Source organism: Girardinichthys multiradiatus, chromosome 3, assembly GCF_021462225.1.
Source record: "Girardinichthys multiradiatus isolate DD_20200921_A chromosome 3, DD_fGirMul_XY1, whole genome shotgun sequence".
Taxonomy (NCBI): Eukaryota; Metazoa; Chordata; class Actinopteri; order Cyprinodontiformes; family Goodeidae; genus Girardinichthys; species Girardinichthys multiradiatus.
In genome coordinates this window covers 26555960-26573046 of record NC_061796.1, presented here as the reverse complement: position 1 = coordinate 26573046, position 17087 = coordinate 26555960, and the positions used below count along the sequence as shown (strand labels likewise).

Sequence of the window (17087 nt, the reverse complement as noted above, 5' to 3'; positions counted from 1 at the left end):
GCTCAAAATGTAGGAGGAGTTGTGGAAATAGATTTTGACTTTGTCGCGACGTAGCAAAAAAATCTGGTTAGGCAGAAGTGGGCGTGGCCAATTACAAAGTGATGCAGAATCATCCAAGGAACAAGGTGATATAAACCTTTGGAGTGTGGGAATTACGGTTTGGACGTTATAAGCCCAAATGCGATGTCATACGTAATAGCGTCCCCTAGTTGTTAGGGGGTCTGAATTTTAGTATCTGAGTAGTGGTTGTGATTCCCTACTTGGTTGCTATGTCAGTTTCTTTCCAGTATTTTCTGGTTCTTGCGCCCAATGACTTTTAGCAGAGAATAATAATAATGATAATAATGAAAAAAACGAAGCAAAAACAATATGGTTCCCTGCTCCACTGGGAGCAGGTGAATGGCCATGCCCTGCATGGCCTTCGCCCGCATCTGCGGGCTTGGAACCCTAATAATTGCCACTTTATTGCATTATGTTTGGAAGGCCCCTTTATTGCGCAAGCTAGAGATGAATGAAGCTACCAATCACAGTGGGGTATATGGCTCTCGGTGACGGGCCATCGGCTGGGCTCGAAGGAAGCAGAGACTCATTTCACAATTCCAATGTTTTAAGTTGTATAAAGGGTCAAAGTAACAAAAATGAACTTGAAATAAATTGAAGGTGTGAAATATTCAACATGATAAAATTGAGTGCTGTAAAAACCAGCATGTGATTGATTTCTCTGTAAAAAATTAGAATCCGTGAATTTGAATGTCATTTAAATGATAACATGTTAAATATTGTTACTATGAATATCAAGGTTATCAAATTTAACGTTGCCTGTTTTCATTCACTGCCTTGATTTTAGCGCCTCCATTTTTGCCACTTCAGATTTATTATTCACCGCATTCAGAGTATAATTTTGTTACTTCCATTAGATTGGGATACGGCAGCAGCCTCGTCGCGACAGCGGAGTACTTCTAGTCCATAGCCATTTGCATGCTTTTTCAATAGTACGGCAGTGGAGCTGCGGAGAGACACAAGTGAAAGGTTTTTTTTAAATTAAGTGGAATCTTAATAAACTGAGTAGATATTTGAGTTCAACAAACCTACATTCTCACCTAAAAAAGTTTAAAGTTTATTTGGGGTCACAGAAAGCGTATTATTTACATTTTATTCACAATTTTCACCACCATCGTCTGCCATTGCAGCCTGAGCTCAACTAATCTGACTCAAGCTTGCTTGTGGGTCAAAAAATTTTATTTTACCATGTTCAGTATTTCACCCCTTCAATTCATTTCAAGTAAATTTTTACTTTGACCCCTTATACTGTTGACGATGTCACAGGGGGTAGTGGACCTCCGACAGAGCCACTCAGCCAGCCCCTGCCCGCCGTCCCAGGTCAGGGGGAATGGTTGGCACTAGGTTGGCGTAATCAGGGGTCTGCCTGTTTCGATTATATAGTCAACAAAATGTCGGTGTGGTTTGTACATAGTATATGGTTTGTATATAAAAAAATATTAATGGTGTCCCACTGTCCCTGCTTCATGCACTCTGTGCTTGATCTGCCATAATGTGATGTACACAGACAAATTATTCCAAATAAAATTTACATAAATGGAATGCACTGAATCATTTGCGGAAAAATATTTACTCATCAAAACATTAAACATTACAAAGACATTTTTATATAATGTTATTTGTATCACTTTTTTCTATTACTACGTTTACAACAAAAACATGGCTGATAATGAACAGCCCGCTAGCAGTTGTCTTTTTTGCGCTCGCTATGCTGGTACTTTCTATCATCTACAAATGCCATGATGTCCATGTCATCATAAAAGACAAGAATATTGAGTGCACAAAGAAAGGTGACTTCTGCCAAACTGTTCTTCTTCCACCATACTGTTGTTACTGAAAAAAGGAGCGTAAATGATGCACATTGGTGAAATTACGTTCTCCGTGCATTGTTGGTTGGCTAAACACTATTTTGAGAGCGACACCAAGCGAAATGAATATATATTCTTGTCACACAGCCCTTATCATGTCTTTTTTAAAGCCTGCAGTGAAGAGAAAGGTTGATGATGAGCATAGACAATTTCAAGAAAGTGGGAGATTCAATATTTCGTTTGTTGGGACCCCAGGCATGGGTTACAACATTAAAGACCAGAAAGAACTATTCTATTAACCTACTTCCAGCTCAGCCCAGGAAGAGGAGGAGTCACAGCTGAACAAAAACGCTGTGCTCCAACATACCAGGCTCTTTCCATGTGGATCTTGGATGGGAAGCAGACAGGAGAGGCACGACGCACAAATATCTCCTTGCTGGCAAGCAAACCTGACTCTTCAACTTGGATCCAAAAGTAACTATGATCACATGCAACAAAGTTAAGTAATGATTTGCTGTTCGAGGATCTGGGATTCAATCATGTAAAGGGTGCAATGAGACAAGCGTGACTTGCCTTTTATTCTGAGGGCTTCAGAAGCAGCCCTAATCAAAGCGGATTTCCTCCACTGCCTGGAAAAGAAGGCTAGGACCACATCACACGCCTTCCTGCGTGTAGGTCCAGGTAGCGAGAGCTACCCCGCTGCATTGCGGCCACTCAAGGAGCCAAACATGCCTTTGTCGTACAGTTCGGCAGGGCCGGCTAAGGGCCGACCCCTTTACAGCTCCTGAGATTAGCTGCAATACTAGTCCCTTTCAGTCCACATGTGGATGACTGGACCACTCTCATCTCGTCGCCCAGAAACTTTCCCTCAGCACAGTACACGTGAGAGGTAGTGTTTGGGCAGAGATTAGTTTAGAGTTAAAATAATCTAAATAATGTTTGTTAAATGACGTTTGATTATTTTTGTTTGTGTTGAGAACACTCAGCTAAGTGCTAGCAGACTATATGCTCAGCTAATTTGTTGTGTTTGAAAGTTAAGACGAACTTTATTTGACCCTTTATGACCAACCATAGAACAAGTTCGCCAGAGCATATTTTTACATTTGTACATGCTGTAGAGCCATTTTTTGGAACATTTCAATCTGTTATACATCAATACAACCCTTACATTCAACATTTTTATATTTTGTACATAATAACTCCATATTAACTAAGTAAATTGCTAAAATGTGCAATTAACCACCATAAAAATTAAAATCATTTTTATTTTTTTTTTGCACATATTTTCCTAAATACAGAAATATCATAGCTGTATCCCTCAAAAATTGCAACATAAAAAAGTTGCATAAAACCCTTTCAAACCACAGAAAATTTATTTGGAGTGGGTGCACAACTTCATTTTTGAAATACACAAATTGTTATGAACAGAGACCAAAACGATATAAAATGTACATTGTGAACAGTTTGAGAAAAGATAATATGTACATCAAAATAAACTATTTACAGAAGTGTAATTAAATCTCTAACTGTCCCAGATACCTTTGAGCACACATATATGTTCATAAGACCATCTTCAAACAATAACAAGTGCAAAAAACAACGAAAATGAAAGTGTGAGAGAAGTTTACCGCGAAAAAACTACAACTTCAGAAAAAAAAAAAAAGACCACTCCCGGGAAAAAACACCCAGGAAATGACATCACTTCCGGTTGTTGTGGGCATTGGTGTGAAAGAAAACCATGTGATAGTTCATCCACCAATATCATCACGCATATTCCGATGTAGGAAGTACACTTTGGTCTGGATTTTAATGTTTGTTTTTTGTGATTTTTTTTGTGGTGCAGTGTTTGCAGCTCGTCTGAGGAGGTATTTTGAAAAGCACCGAGCTCAAAGCCATTCAGCATGACAGTTATGGATACCAGTCTTTCTTTGCAGTTGATGAAATACGGAAACCTGGACCTGTCACAGATTGGTGGTGGATTCCAGGTGATCTCAATATTGCCGACAGTATAACAAGAGAAGCATCTCCTGAGGACTTTCAAGAGGATTCACAGTGGCAAAATGGACCAAATTTCCTGTGCCAACCTATTGAACAATGGCCGATAAAGTCTGCCAAAGACATTGCTGTGTCTGCAAAAGAAGGTGTCGCAAAGCTCCAAAGGAAAGCTTTTTCAGCAGTGACAGCCCTGGGGGGCATCCAAAAAAGTTTTGGTCAGATGGTGGGAGAAACTTTGTTGGAGCTAAATCTGCTCTTAGTGATTTCTATTTGTTTTTTAACCATGAAACTTTGAAACATGGGACTGAATGGTGCTGGAAAATACATCCTGCAGACTCCCCCCACAGAAATGGAGCAGTAGAAGCAGCTGTAAAGATTGTCAAGCAAGCTTTGCACAATTTAGGAGGAGATGGAGTCTTCACATGGGGAGAATTTCAAACATTCGTATATTGCAGCGAATCTGGCTAATGAAAGACCAATAGATGGAAGAACTCAAAGCTGAGAAGACTGCATAAACTACATAACTCCTAACTCCCTGTTGCTGGGAAGAACTGGTCCAAGAGGTCATAACTATGGCTTTGACTTTGAAGGGTATTCACTCAAAAGACTAAAGTTCATTCAAACGGAAGTTGACAGATTCTGGAAAAAGTGGAGTCAACTGGCTGGACCAAATTTGTTTGTCTGAAGTAAATGGCAGTCGATGAAAAGGAGACATTGTTTGGCTTGCATACCAAAATGCCCTGAGAGGTCAGTACAAACTTGGCAAAGTGGTTGGGGTAAAACAGTGATAAAAAGGGAACTGTGAGAGATGTGTAAGGACTTATCCAAGTTACCATGTGCCCACTGTTAAAGCTGGAGGACAAACAAACAAAAAGGGGAAAAAACTCAATGGAGATACCTTCAACAATACTTCATAGAGATGTCAGGCGCATTGTTGTGCCAATAGAAGAACAAGAAACACTGCAGTGACCAGATCTGACGATGGAGATAGAAAGATGTGACCTCCTTAGGTTAAAAACCCAGGAGCTCAAGTGGGAGGTGTCAAGTTAAACCAACAAATCTGACAGTTTTGAATGTTTCACTATCTCCACGCAACTGGAGTGCACTCTACAAACAATCAATCGCACCCATCCCTGTCATTGCTCTATCTCAGCAGGCAAATCTATTAGGTAATCCTGTTCACCTGTGCTCACAAATACATATTAGTATGCATGGTTTCCAACATAGTTTGTTTACCTGTTTAATTCACTGTTAAGTTAAAAGTAAACTTTTAAAAACATTAATTAAGAAACTAGTTAAATATTAAAAGTCAAAGTGAATACATTTTTGTTTCTTATATTTAATGTTTATTTAATCTGTTTGTAGGTTATCAACCTACTTATGTCCTACGAATGTTGCACTGCTGTTGAGATCCAAATTAGGACGAATAAACAATGCCTTTCCAAGTTAGGGCAAATGCTGAAGTGATTTCAGATGAAAACAAAACCTGACAATATTAAATAATATATTCATAATAATAATCACAACAGTTGTTGAGCACAGGGACATGTCTTATTTGCACAGATAAAGTTGTGGTGCACAAGAAATACAACCTGAAACTTCATTACTCAACTAGAATTGCTGAGGAGTCTGCAAAATACCAGGAGGATGACAGAGCCAACCGGGTTGCCAATCTTAAAACATGTCTACTTAGGGAAAACGATTTCTTCATGAAAGCAACCAAAGAGAATAATGCAGCAGTCAAAGCAAGCTATGTTGTTAGTGAGATGACTGCTAAGGCGGAAAAGCCATTCACAGAAGGCGAATTTGTCAAAACAGTGCATATTATAGCCTGCAAGTATAACTTGTATTTAAAGGAAGGTCAGTTTATCAACATCAGACTTTCTGCCAACACCGTGGCCCAGCGCATTTCTGACCTGTCCAGTAATATTTTTGATAAACTGCTTTAGAAAGTCAAATGTCTTGATTCCTACTCAGTTACTTGTGATAGCACAGACTTCAATGACACTGCTCAGCTCACAATACACTACTGGTCAAAGGTTTTAGAACCACTTTCTCAGTTAATGGTTTTCTTTATGTTTATAACTATTTACATTGTACGTAGATTCTCACTGAAGGCATCAAAACTGTGAATGGGGAGAACATGTGTTTGATACACAAAATAGTAGACCTGCACAAGGCTGGGATGGGCTACAGGAAAATAACCAAGCAGCTTGGTGAGAAGACAACTGTTGGGGCAATTATAAGAAAATGGAGAAAGTTTAAGATGACGGTCAACCTCTCTCGGTCTGGGGCTCCATGCAAGATCTCACCCCGTGGAGCATCAATGATCATGAGGCAGGAGAGGGATCAGCTCAGAACTACAAAGCAGGACCTAGTCAATGACCTGAAGAAAGCTGAGACTACAGTCTCAGAGAAGACCATTAGTAACTCACTATGCTGCCATGGATTAAAATCCTGCAGTGCACCCAAGGTCCCCCTGATCAAGCCAGTGCATGTCCAGGCCTGTCTGAAGTTTGTCAATGATGATCTAGATGATGAGACAAAAATAGAGCTTTTTGGTCTAAACTCCACTTGCTGTGTTTGGAGGAAGAAGAAGGAATCCCAAGAGCACCATCTCTACCGTGAAGCATGGTGGTGGAAACATCATTCTTTGGGGATGCTTTTCTACAAAGGGGAAAGAACAACTGCACCATATTGAGGGGAGGATGGATTGGGCCATGTATCGGGAGATCTTAGCCAACAACCTCCTTCCCTCAGTAAGGGCACGGAAGATGGGTCATGGATAGGGGTCTTCCAGCATGACAACGACCCGAAGCACACAGCCAGGGCAACAAAGGAGTGGCTCCATAAGAAGCATCTCAAGGTCCTGGAGTGGCCTAGCCTGTCTCCAGACCTGGACCCAATTGAAATCTTTGGAGGGCGCTGAAAGTCCGTATTACCCAGCAACATCCCTGAAACCTGAAGGATCTGGTCCAAAATCCCTGCTGCAGTGTATGCAAACCTCATCAAGAACTACAGGAAACGTTTGATATCTGTAATTGCAAACAAAGGTTTATGTGCCAAATATAAAATTTGGTTTTTCTGATGTATCAAATACTAATGTCATGCAATAAAATGCAAATTAATAACTTAAATATCACACAATGTGATTTTCTGGACTTTTTTAGATTCCATTCCTCACAGTTGAAGAGTGATACAAATTAAATACTTCTACATGCTTTACAAGTGGAAAAACCTGCAAAATCAGGAATGTATCAAATACTTGTCCTCCCCACTCTATGCAGCAAATGAAAAATTGTAAAAGAACTTTAAATATGTTTTATATTTACGATTATTTGAAGTAGCCACCCCTTGCTGTGGTGACTAAAATAATAACCTTTAGCTGTCTCTAAATGAACCTCTGGTAAGTTCCGTTAAGACTCTTTGGAAACTATTTTAGATGACCACCTAATGAAGCTCATGGAGAGAATGCTAAGAGAGCAAAGCAGTAATCAAAGCAAAGGGTGGCTATTGAAGAATGTAAAACATAAAAATGTTTAGAGTTATTTCACAGTTTTTGTTTTATGATATAATGCCATGTGTGTTCATTCATAGCTTTGTTGCCTTTTGTTATAATCTACAATTTAAACAGTCATGAAAATAAGGAGATCCATTAAGTGAGAAAGTGTATCTAAAACCTTTGACCAGTAATGTATGCCTGTGGTGTTGATGTCAATTTTGAAGTGATGGAGGAGTTGCTCACAGTAATTCCAATGTATGGCCAGACCACCGCTCAGAAGATATTTGGCCAGCTGTGTGTGTGATGCAACAGGCTTGCTGATTTAACAACCGACGCATCACCAGCAATGACAGGGAGATGGAAAAATGGACTGGTGGCACTTGTTCAAAGAAAGCTAGAAAATGAGGGTGTGGAGGAGGCCATCGCTCTGCACTGCATTATCCATCAGCAGACCATTGGCAGCAAATGCCTGTTTAAGATTGACAATGTGATGTCAGTCATTGTGAAATGCATCAAACAAATCCGATCCCGGGGCTTAAAGCACCTGAGGTTCCGTGCTTTTTTAGAAAAAATCGTCAGAATCTGAGGATGTCCTCTACTTCACCAAGGTACATTGGTTCAGCAGGGGAAACGTCTTGAAGAGATTTTTTGAGTTGAGAGCAGAAGTAAAAGACTTCATGGAGAAGGAAGGGGTGGCTGTTCCTGTGCTAAGTGATCCCAAATGGCTCATGGACTTAACTGTTCTTGTTTCTTGACATCACACATAAGCTGAATGTACTTAACAAAAAGTTACAAGGCCAGAGCAGCTAGTCAGTGCTGCCTCTGACAACTGTGTTATGGAAAGCCCAACTCTCTCAGTCTAACATTTGCCATTTCCCACCATGCAAGACGTTTATGAATACAGGCACACTATTCAGTGATGAGAAGTATGTTGGTGCCATTTTGAGGCTACAACAGGAATTTGATCACAGATTTGCAGACTTCAAGACACACGGAGCCACTTTCAAATTTTTGCGGACCCCTTGTCTTTTGATGTGCAAGATGCCCCTTCTGTGCTTCAAATGGAGCTCATTGACCTGCAGTGCAACTCGGACCTCAAAGCCAAGTTCAAGGAGGTGAGTGGAATAATAGAGAAGCTTTGGACATTTTTGAGAACATTTACCTTCAGCTTCCCTGAGATCCCGAATGTTCAGACAGACCATGTGCTTTTTGGGAGCACATATTTGTGTGAAAAGCTCTTCTCCACCTTGAACTTCAGTGAGTCCAAGTATAGGTCCAGACTTACTGATGAGCACCTTCAAGCCCTACTGAGGGTCTCCACTGCTTTATAACTCAAGCCAAATGTGGCTCAGCTTTGTAAGTGGAAGCACTGCCAGGTCTCTGGCAGCAAGGTGAAGGCAAGAGAAACTAGGTTCCAAAGAACCGTTCTTCAGTGTTTCACTTATGTTTAGGACAGTTCATGTTCAGAGGACTGTTAATGATGACATTTAAGAAGATTGGATTTTGTTGTGGAATACCTGATGCAGCTCAACCTCACCCAGACTCTGCCTTTAGTGGCTCTAAGGTAAATTGAGTTTGACACCCCTGGTTTAGAGCAACATTTTGATGGGTGAAAGAAGCTATAAAAACAAATGGTGGATTAACTAAAAGTAATAAAAGCTGAATGACAAAATGTTTTTAAAACAAAAATAATTAGTTTTACTTTGCCAGTTTTGTGTGAATTTTCATGTTCTGCCAATTATGCGTTCATGCACATCTCTTGCACAAACTGTTATAGAATTTTCAGTGGGTCACTGTTATCTTAGTCATTTCAGTTTAGGTACTTGTCTTTCTCACCCCTTCTAAGCCGTAATAAGATAGAAAATGAAGAAATAAAGATTGAAGAGCAGCATCTTATTCTTTGGGCATGCAACTAATCTTTATTGTTGTGGTGAGAAAGTTACAATAGATAATAAAGCAACTGCAGCTCTGTACAGCCATGTTCTGTACTTACCAATGTGGTGAAGATGTAGTGATAATACTCCGTCATCATTCCCATAGCAAGAGCCTAGAACGAGTGACAATAAAAGAGAAAGCCAGAAGGGTTAGGAATGAATGTTAACATTTCACCACATTTTGCACACATGCACACACATATAGTGGTTTGGGTGTTTGCCTGATCCAATGGTTGTACTACCATGTAATGTGAGAAGGCATATACACTGCTGCAGCCACAGGCTTAAAGATAAGAGGTAAACACCCACCAAGAAGACAAACAGCTGAAAAAAATGAAAGACTCAGCTCAGGCTCAAAATAAATTTGGCATATATAAGATAATACAGCATGGAAGATTACACAAGATTCCATAGATATAAAACATATGGATCATTGGTAAGCAGTGGCACCCACCCCCATAGTAACTCTACAACAATACTGAAAGATTGCTTCACAATGGTTGCTTACTGTTGACTCGAATAAATTAAATGAATGAAAATACATGGAATACATCATTTCAACCTGGAAAGACTCACAAATGAGAGAAACACAGATGGCAATTAGAGAAGTTATTAGCTGATGTTTGTTTTATTTTGGGGCAAGGACCCCGATGAAAGACATGGATGCTGATAATGACATGAGCTTAAATAATTAGAGAATTAGAGAAGTCTTCCCCCTGGTACCCTGACACTGGTGGTGGAGTGGAGGCCTGAGGAGATCAGGGAGTTGGAAGGAGCTTGAAGCCTGATGGTGGAGATAGGGTGGAGGAGGGTCAAAGCTCAGCTGAAGAGCAGGAGATTCTGCGTATGAAGGTCTTTTAAAGCGAAGCCTGGAGGGATGGTTGGCTGAAGAGGAATGTGGATCAGGAGCTGATTGGTTGGAGCGGAGAACGTGGTGGAGTAGTTAGACGGATCTGGAATTTTTGTCAAAACTACATGAAAGATATTATTTTCAGTGAGGGCTTAAGAAAATACATTACTAAAGTAGGTGAAACTACTGTATTACGGTTGCCGGGAGTTGCACACCAACATTACAAAATCTGAAACACTTTTACAAAGCCTGAGAAAAATTTACATTTTAGAAAACAAATTTACATTTCAGGAAACACTAACAATACATGAAACACTTTTACAAGTCCCGAAACGCATTTACAAATGACGAAGTCTTATGGAAAGGCAATGTAAAAACTATTACGCCGACCCGGAAGTGGTAACGGGAGCGCTCATGGTGACCCAAAATGGACAGCAATCGAGTGGGGTTTTGCCCGTTTCGTGGTACATGAGTAGATTAAATCGGTTTTGTTTTTTGTGTGGTCAGTGCTTAGAGTCTAAGAGACAACAGCTCAATTCATGGCAGTAGCAACTAGAAAATGGTACTTCCACCACCAGAAGATGCAACAGAGTGCCAGACCAGCTGTAAAAGCCTCTAGGATGCTGCCACGCTGGCTGCTGCTGTTTTTATTGAAGCCAGTGCTTATTTTCATTATTGTCATTATAGTTATTAGCTATTGACTGTATTCAGCAATAATTTCAAATGATGATGTCATTACTGGTCATTATTTAATAAACAGCGTTAGACCAATGATATAAGGTGGGTGTATTTACTTGAGATGGAAACTATATCCTAAATAGCATTATATATAATGTGCTGAAAGGATGACGAAGAGACATTCCACAAACACTCGGTTTATTATTGCTCATGAATGGTTACTGTAATGTTACTCACAAAAAATAAAATGAATCAATTAAAAACACGCTGGCACTGTGTAGGGTCTCTGGCTATGAGGGTGCCTCAGGTTGCCGCAAGGATGCCAGTGGGTGCCAGACCAGCAGTAAACTCTGTTTTACTGCGGTGAAGCCAACTGCCTCCACTTCGAAAAGCGTCGGTCAAATCAGCCTTTGCGCGGTTTTCATGAAAACATTTTGAATTACAGCAGTGGTGCTTGCTGAGATTTTTGTAAAAGCAATATTTTTTAAATGAACTCACTCGTGGCCGTTGAGGTCATTGTTGCTTTTATTTATATTAGATATTTAAAAATCCACCTGCGAATATGTAGATATGACATTTTAGTTATTGTCACTGTTTTATGTGGTCATTTGTGTGTTCATAATTTGTGTATGTCCATTTAGATTCCCTAAGCTTCCATGCTTATTAAAACAAAATTGTTTCCAGTGACCGCTCTCACCCCATGTTGACAGAACACCTCCAGGTGTCACACATTTCACCCACATCTGTTGTGGAATTTCAAAATTAAAGCCCTTAAAGTTAGGACATTTTTGACATCACTATGTTTATGGCAAGAAAATGTTTCCAGTGGTTACCCTCACTTCAAGCTTAAAGAAGAACCCCTGCAGATGTCACTCATTAAATGTCACCAGCATGTGATATGGAATTTCAAAATTAAAGGCCTAAAAAATAAGTCATTTTATATTTATTTTCCCTAAGTGTCTGTGTATATTGATTGAATACTCTCACTTCAGGATGACGAGAAAAGTTTCAGATGACACTCATCGAATTTAATCAAGATCTGATGTGGAATTTCAAACTTAAAGCCCGCCAATGTTAGATATTTTCCATCTATCTTTTACAAAGTTGCCGAATATATTCACATCATGTTTTATTGTCCAATCATTTGTGATCTCTTAGCACTTGAAATACGTTATAAGGATGACTATATGCAATGGTCATACCTATTGGAGTCCAGTAGCTAAACAACTGAAGGAGTAGTTCCGGAAAAGGGGGAAAAGTCACTCAATTCCTGTCCATCTTGGATCACCATGAGCGCTCCTGTTACCACTTCTGGGTCAGCGTCGGAGTTGGTACATTTCCTTTCCATAAGATTTTGTCATTTGTAAATGTGTTTCGGGACATGTAAAAGTGTTTTCTGAAATGTAAATTTGTTTTTTTAATTGTTAATTTGTTTTCTAAAATTTAAATGTGTTTTCTCAAATATAAATTTGTTTCGGGACATGTAAGTGTTTCACATATTGTAATGTTGGTTTGCGCCTTCCGGCCACCGTAGTATATTTCTAAATGACAGAGATGATAGAACACCGGTAACTAAAAGTGCCAGAGCTTATTTCTTATTGTTTTACTGCTCTAATAAATATCTGTATGACCTCCCTAAAATGCCTGGGCATGCTCCTGATGAGACAGTGGATAGTCTCCTGAGGGATCTCCTCCCAGACCTGGACTAAAGCATCCGCCAAGTTCTGGACAGTCTGTGGTGCAACGTGACGTTGGTGGATGGAGCAAGACATGATTTCTCAGATGTGCTCAATCGGATTCAGGTCTGGGGAAGAGGTAGGCCAGTCCATAGCTTCAATGTCTTCATCTTGAAGGAACTGCTGACACACTCCAGCCACATGAGGTCTAGCATTGTCCTGCATTAGGAGGAACCCAGGGCCAAGCGCACCAGCATATGGTCTCACAAGGGGTCTGAGGATTCCATCTCGGTACCTAATGGCAGTCAGGCTACCTCTGGTGAGCACATGGAGGGCCATGCGGCCCTCCAAAGAAATGCCACCCCACACCATTACTGACCCACTGCCAAACCGGTCATGCTGAAGGATGTTGCAGGCAGCAGATCGCTCTCCATGTTTTCTCCAGACTTTGTCACATCTGTCACATGTGCTCAGTGTGAACCTGCTTTCATCTGTGAAGAACACAGGGCGCCAGTGGTGAATTTGCCAATCCTGGTATTCTCTGGCAAATGCCAAGCGTCCTGCACGGTGTTGGGCTGTGAGCACAACCCCCATTTGTGGCGCCGGGCCCTCATACCATCCTCATGGAGTTGGTTTCTAACTGTCTGTGCAGACACATGCACATTTGTGGCCTGCTGGAAGTCATTTTGCAGGGCTCTGGCCAGGCTCCTCCTGTTCCTCCTTGCACAAAGGCAGAGGTAGCAGTCCTGCTGCTGGGTTGTTGCCCTCCTACGGCCTTCTCCATGTCTCCTGGTGTACTGGCCTGTCTCCTGGTAGTGCCTCCGACTCTGGACACTACGCGGACAGACACAGCAAACCTTCTTGCCACAGCTCGCATTGATGTGCCATCCTGGATGAGCTGCACTACTTGTGCCACTTGTGTGGGTTGTAGAGTCCGTTTCATGCTACCACGAGTGTGAAAGTACCACCAACATTCAAAAGTGACCAAAACATCAGCCAGAAAGCATAGGTACTGAGAAGTAGTCTGTGGTCCCCACCTGCAGAACCACTCCTTTATTGAGTGTGTCTTGCTAATCGCCAAAGATTTCCCCCTGTTGTCTATTCCATTTGCGCAACAGCTTGTGAAATTGATTGTCAATCAGAGTTGCTTCCTAAGTGGACAGTTTGATTTCACAGAAGTTTGATTTACTTGAAGTTATATTGTGTCGTTTAAGTGTTCCCTTTATTTTTTTGAGCAGTGTAATTTCAAAGTCCTGCTGCTCCTTATTGAAATAGAGTAAAATGAGTTTAAGTGGAATCTGATTAAGAAGCTCCCTCAATGCCCACTGTTCATGCAACACAGCCATCACCAGTCCATGGAATGGGCCAACCTATACTATGCAGAATATGCTTACTGTCTGACTGGAATTAGCATGGAACCCCCAGGAGGAGCCACAGGCTATAGCTCTCTGTGTGTGTGTGAGAGTGTGTGTGTGTGTGTGTGTGTGTTTGTGTGTGTGTGTGTGTGTATTTGTTTGGCTGTGAGCCATCTTGTGCTAGCCTTGCTGTGTTACTGGAGCTCTGCCAACTGTGAACTTCACCCAACCAAGAAACCATTTAATAGATGGAAAGAGATTATAGCTCCTGATGTCAGGTAAGAAACGTTGAGAGCCTCTCACATTCTGTAGAGGAAATCAGCATCAGGAAGTTTATATCATAATGGCCTTAGTACTTTCAAGAAGATAAATGTAAATAGAAGAATAGATCTTGATGTTCCTAAACAACAAAAAGCTCTTTGTACCACTATAAAAAAATACTGTTTGATTTCTGTTATGAAAATCTACACCTGATGAAATCAAGCTCAGATGTATTGCTTGCCCTTTTAAAATGTTAGTGTCATCATGTGACCAAATCTCATGTCTCAGATTGCAACTCAGGCCGGCTTACAGGTTTGCAGAGGCCTGGGAAAGCCATCTGCCAGTCATGCCCTCTGACCGGGTGGGGGATGCGAAGGAGTTGGTGACACAGTTGAGTTAAGTTCTCCCATCCACAGCAGGCAGACACTCCTGCATTGCTTTCGTCTGCTCACTGGGCCCCCTCCCTTGGTTCTGGCCCCCGCCCCTATCCTGGGCCCCATCTCCCCTCTCGGTGGGCCAGTTGCAACTAATAATGAAACCATAAATGTACCATAAAAAATGCTAATATTTTGAGCAATGTGTTTCTGTGTAAAACTCAGATCTCAGTTTTACTGGCTTTTATACAAAAAGACAATGCATGGTTACAGAGTTTACGGCACGTTTCTATTCCTAACCCAAAGCTTTTAACTGGAATAAAGAAAACACATTCTCTTATGAGGTATTACACATTATCTCTTTCATGAGGGGATTTTGTCACAGGACCAAACTGCAGACAGAAACTTAAGAAAATCAAGGGAACAAGGATTTATTTGAAAACAACATGTCAACATACAGAAAACAAGATGGAAACAAAACAGAACACAAAAAAAAAAAAATACAAGGAAGCCAATATGAAAGAAACAGAAGAATCCAGCAGTAAGACCAAGACACCAAGGAGATGAAGTACTGAGAAAAAGTGACGAGTAACATGAAGGCCAGAGACAACGCTTGACCTCTTGAGGTATTGGTCTGTTGCTGAGACAAGGAGAAAAACTGGAGGAAGGAGAGTAGGCATTTTGGTGACATTATCCATGATAGTGAGAGTGAGGCATAGGGTTAGACCATTGGGGTTGCTGGAGCTAAGGCTCTGGTGTTGTCTGCTCAGCCACAGACAGCTTAGAGATTCAACTTGGCCAACAGAAGCTCAGCTACAGAATTTAGCTTGTCCACAAGGCCCAAGCAGGAGCCAAAGAGCAGGAATGGGTTGTTGTTGTGTTGTTGTTCTTCTGTCTCATATAGGCTTTACTCTTTAAGGCTTTTACTAGTGGGTTTATTTCTTCACATATACGTGAGCACTGAAAACTTTAGTCCATGCCCTAGGTGGGCCTCACCCGATCTGTATAAATTGCCCTCGGACCGGATAATTGGCTCCCATTTTTTCTTCAGCGTCAGCAAAAGCACTGAATTTTAGAAAAATAAAAAGCAAGAACAATGGCGGCTACATCAGGGGTTAGGACTTGCATGCCATCTGTGAGTGCTGCCTCGAAGCTGACCATTGGTCTGGCCCTATCTCCGGAGCCCTCCTACCTTCCTGCAAATGCCTCCCTCTGGAAGAGAACCAACAGATGGTCTCCATTTTCTCTCTGCTAGAAGGGGAATTCCCCATACGGGGCCGCTATCCGCTAGACGTATCACTAGATGCCTTTGATCGGTCGATTCCACCTCTGAGGACGACAGCTGGTGCCCCTCTTCCCCAGCGATCAGATCGCAGTTAGGCTCGCTGATCGTTTCCATCAGTGTGCCACTCAAGCTGCAACAGCAACCGACAGCATCTTTTTACTCACCCACGCCATCTTAAGAAGTCTCGAGAATTAGGATCTCCGGCCAAAAGATGCAGAAGACTCCTGTAACTTTGCCGACATCATCCTGAAGCTATATGCACCTCTATTCAACCCTCCACAGGAGACATGGCACAGGTTTACAAGTGACTGGTCTGGGGAGATGTGTGAAATGTTAACTACACTGCTCAAAAGAATTAAGGGAACACGTAAACAACACAATATAACTCCAAGTAAGTCAAACATCTGTGAAATCAAACTTTCCATTTAGGAAGCAACACTGATTGACAATCAATTTCACATGCTGTTGTGCAAATGGAATAGAAATCATTGGCGATTAGGAAGACACACTCAATAAAGGAGTGGTTCTGCAGGTGGGGACCACAGACCACTTCTCAGTACCTATGCTTTCTGGCTGATGTTTTGGTCACTTTTGAATGTTGGTGGTGCTTTCACACTCGTGGTAGCATGAGACGGACTCTACAACCCACACATGTGGCTCAGGTAGTCCAGCTCATCCAGGATGGCACATCAATGCAAGCTGTGGTAAGAAGGTTTGCTGTGTCTGTCAGCGTAGTGTCCAGAGCCTGGGGGTGCTACCAGGAGACAGGCCAGTACACCAGGAGATGTGGAGGAGGCCATAGGAGGGCAACAACCCAGCAGCAGGACCTCTACCTCCACCTTTGTGCAAGGAGGAACAGGAGGAGCACTGCCACAGCCCTGCAAAATGACCTCCAGCAGGCCACAAATGTGCATGTGTCTGCACAAACAGTTAGAAACCGACTCCATGAGGATGGTATGAGGACCCGACGTCCACAAATGGGGGTTGTGCTCACAGCCCAACCCGTGCAGGACACTTGGCATTTGCCAGAGAACACCAGGATTGGCAAATTTGCCACTGGCGCCCTGTGCTCTTCACAGATGAAAGCAGGTTCACACTGAGCACATGTGACATACGTGAAAGAGTCTGGAGACACCGTGGAGAGCAATCTGGAATCCTCAGACCCCTTGTGAGACCATATGCTGGTGCGCTTGGCCCTGGGTTCCTCCTAATGCAGGACAATGCTAGACCTCATGTGGCTGGAGTGTGTCAGCAGTTCCTGCAAGATGAAGACATTGAAGCTATGGACTGGCTTACCCGTTCCCCAGAT

The 17087-nt window shown here is 41.8% G+C and overlaps 1 protein-coding gene across 3 annotated transcripts in view; it reads right to left on the bottom strand.

Annotated features, from left to right (window-relative positions):
• Positions 1 to 17087, bottom strand: part of grik2 (glutamate receptor, ionotropic, kainate 2) — a 559972-nt gene that overhangs the window by 321728 nt on the left and 221157 nt on the right. For all 3 annotated transcript variants that reach the window (XM_047360663.1, XM_047360664.1, XM_047360665.1), the window contains one exon: positions 9359 to 9412. In XM_047360663.1, the coding sequence (XP_047216619.1) occupies positions 9359 to 9412 (54 nt within the window). The remainder of the gene's footprint in view (positions 1 to 9358; positions 9413 to 17087) is intronic.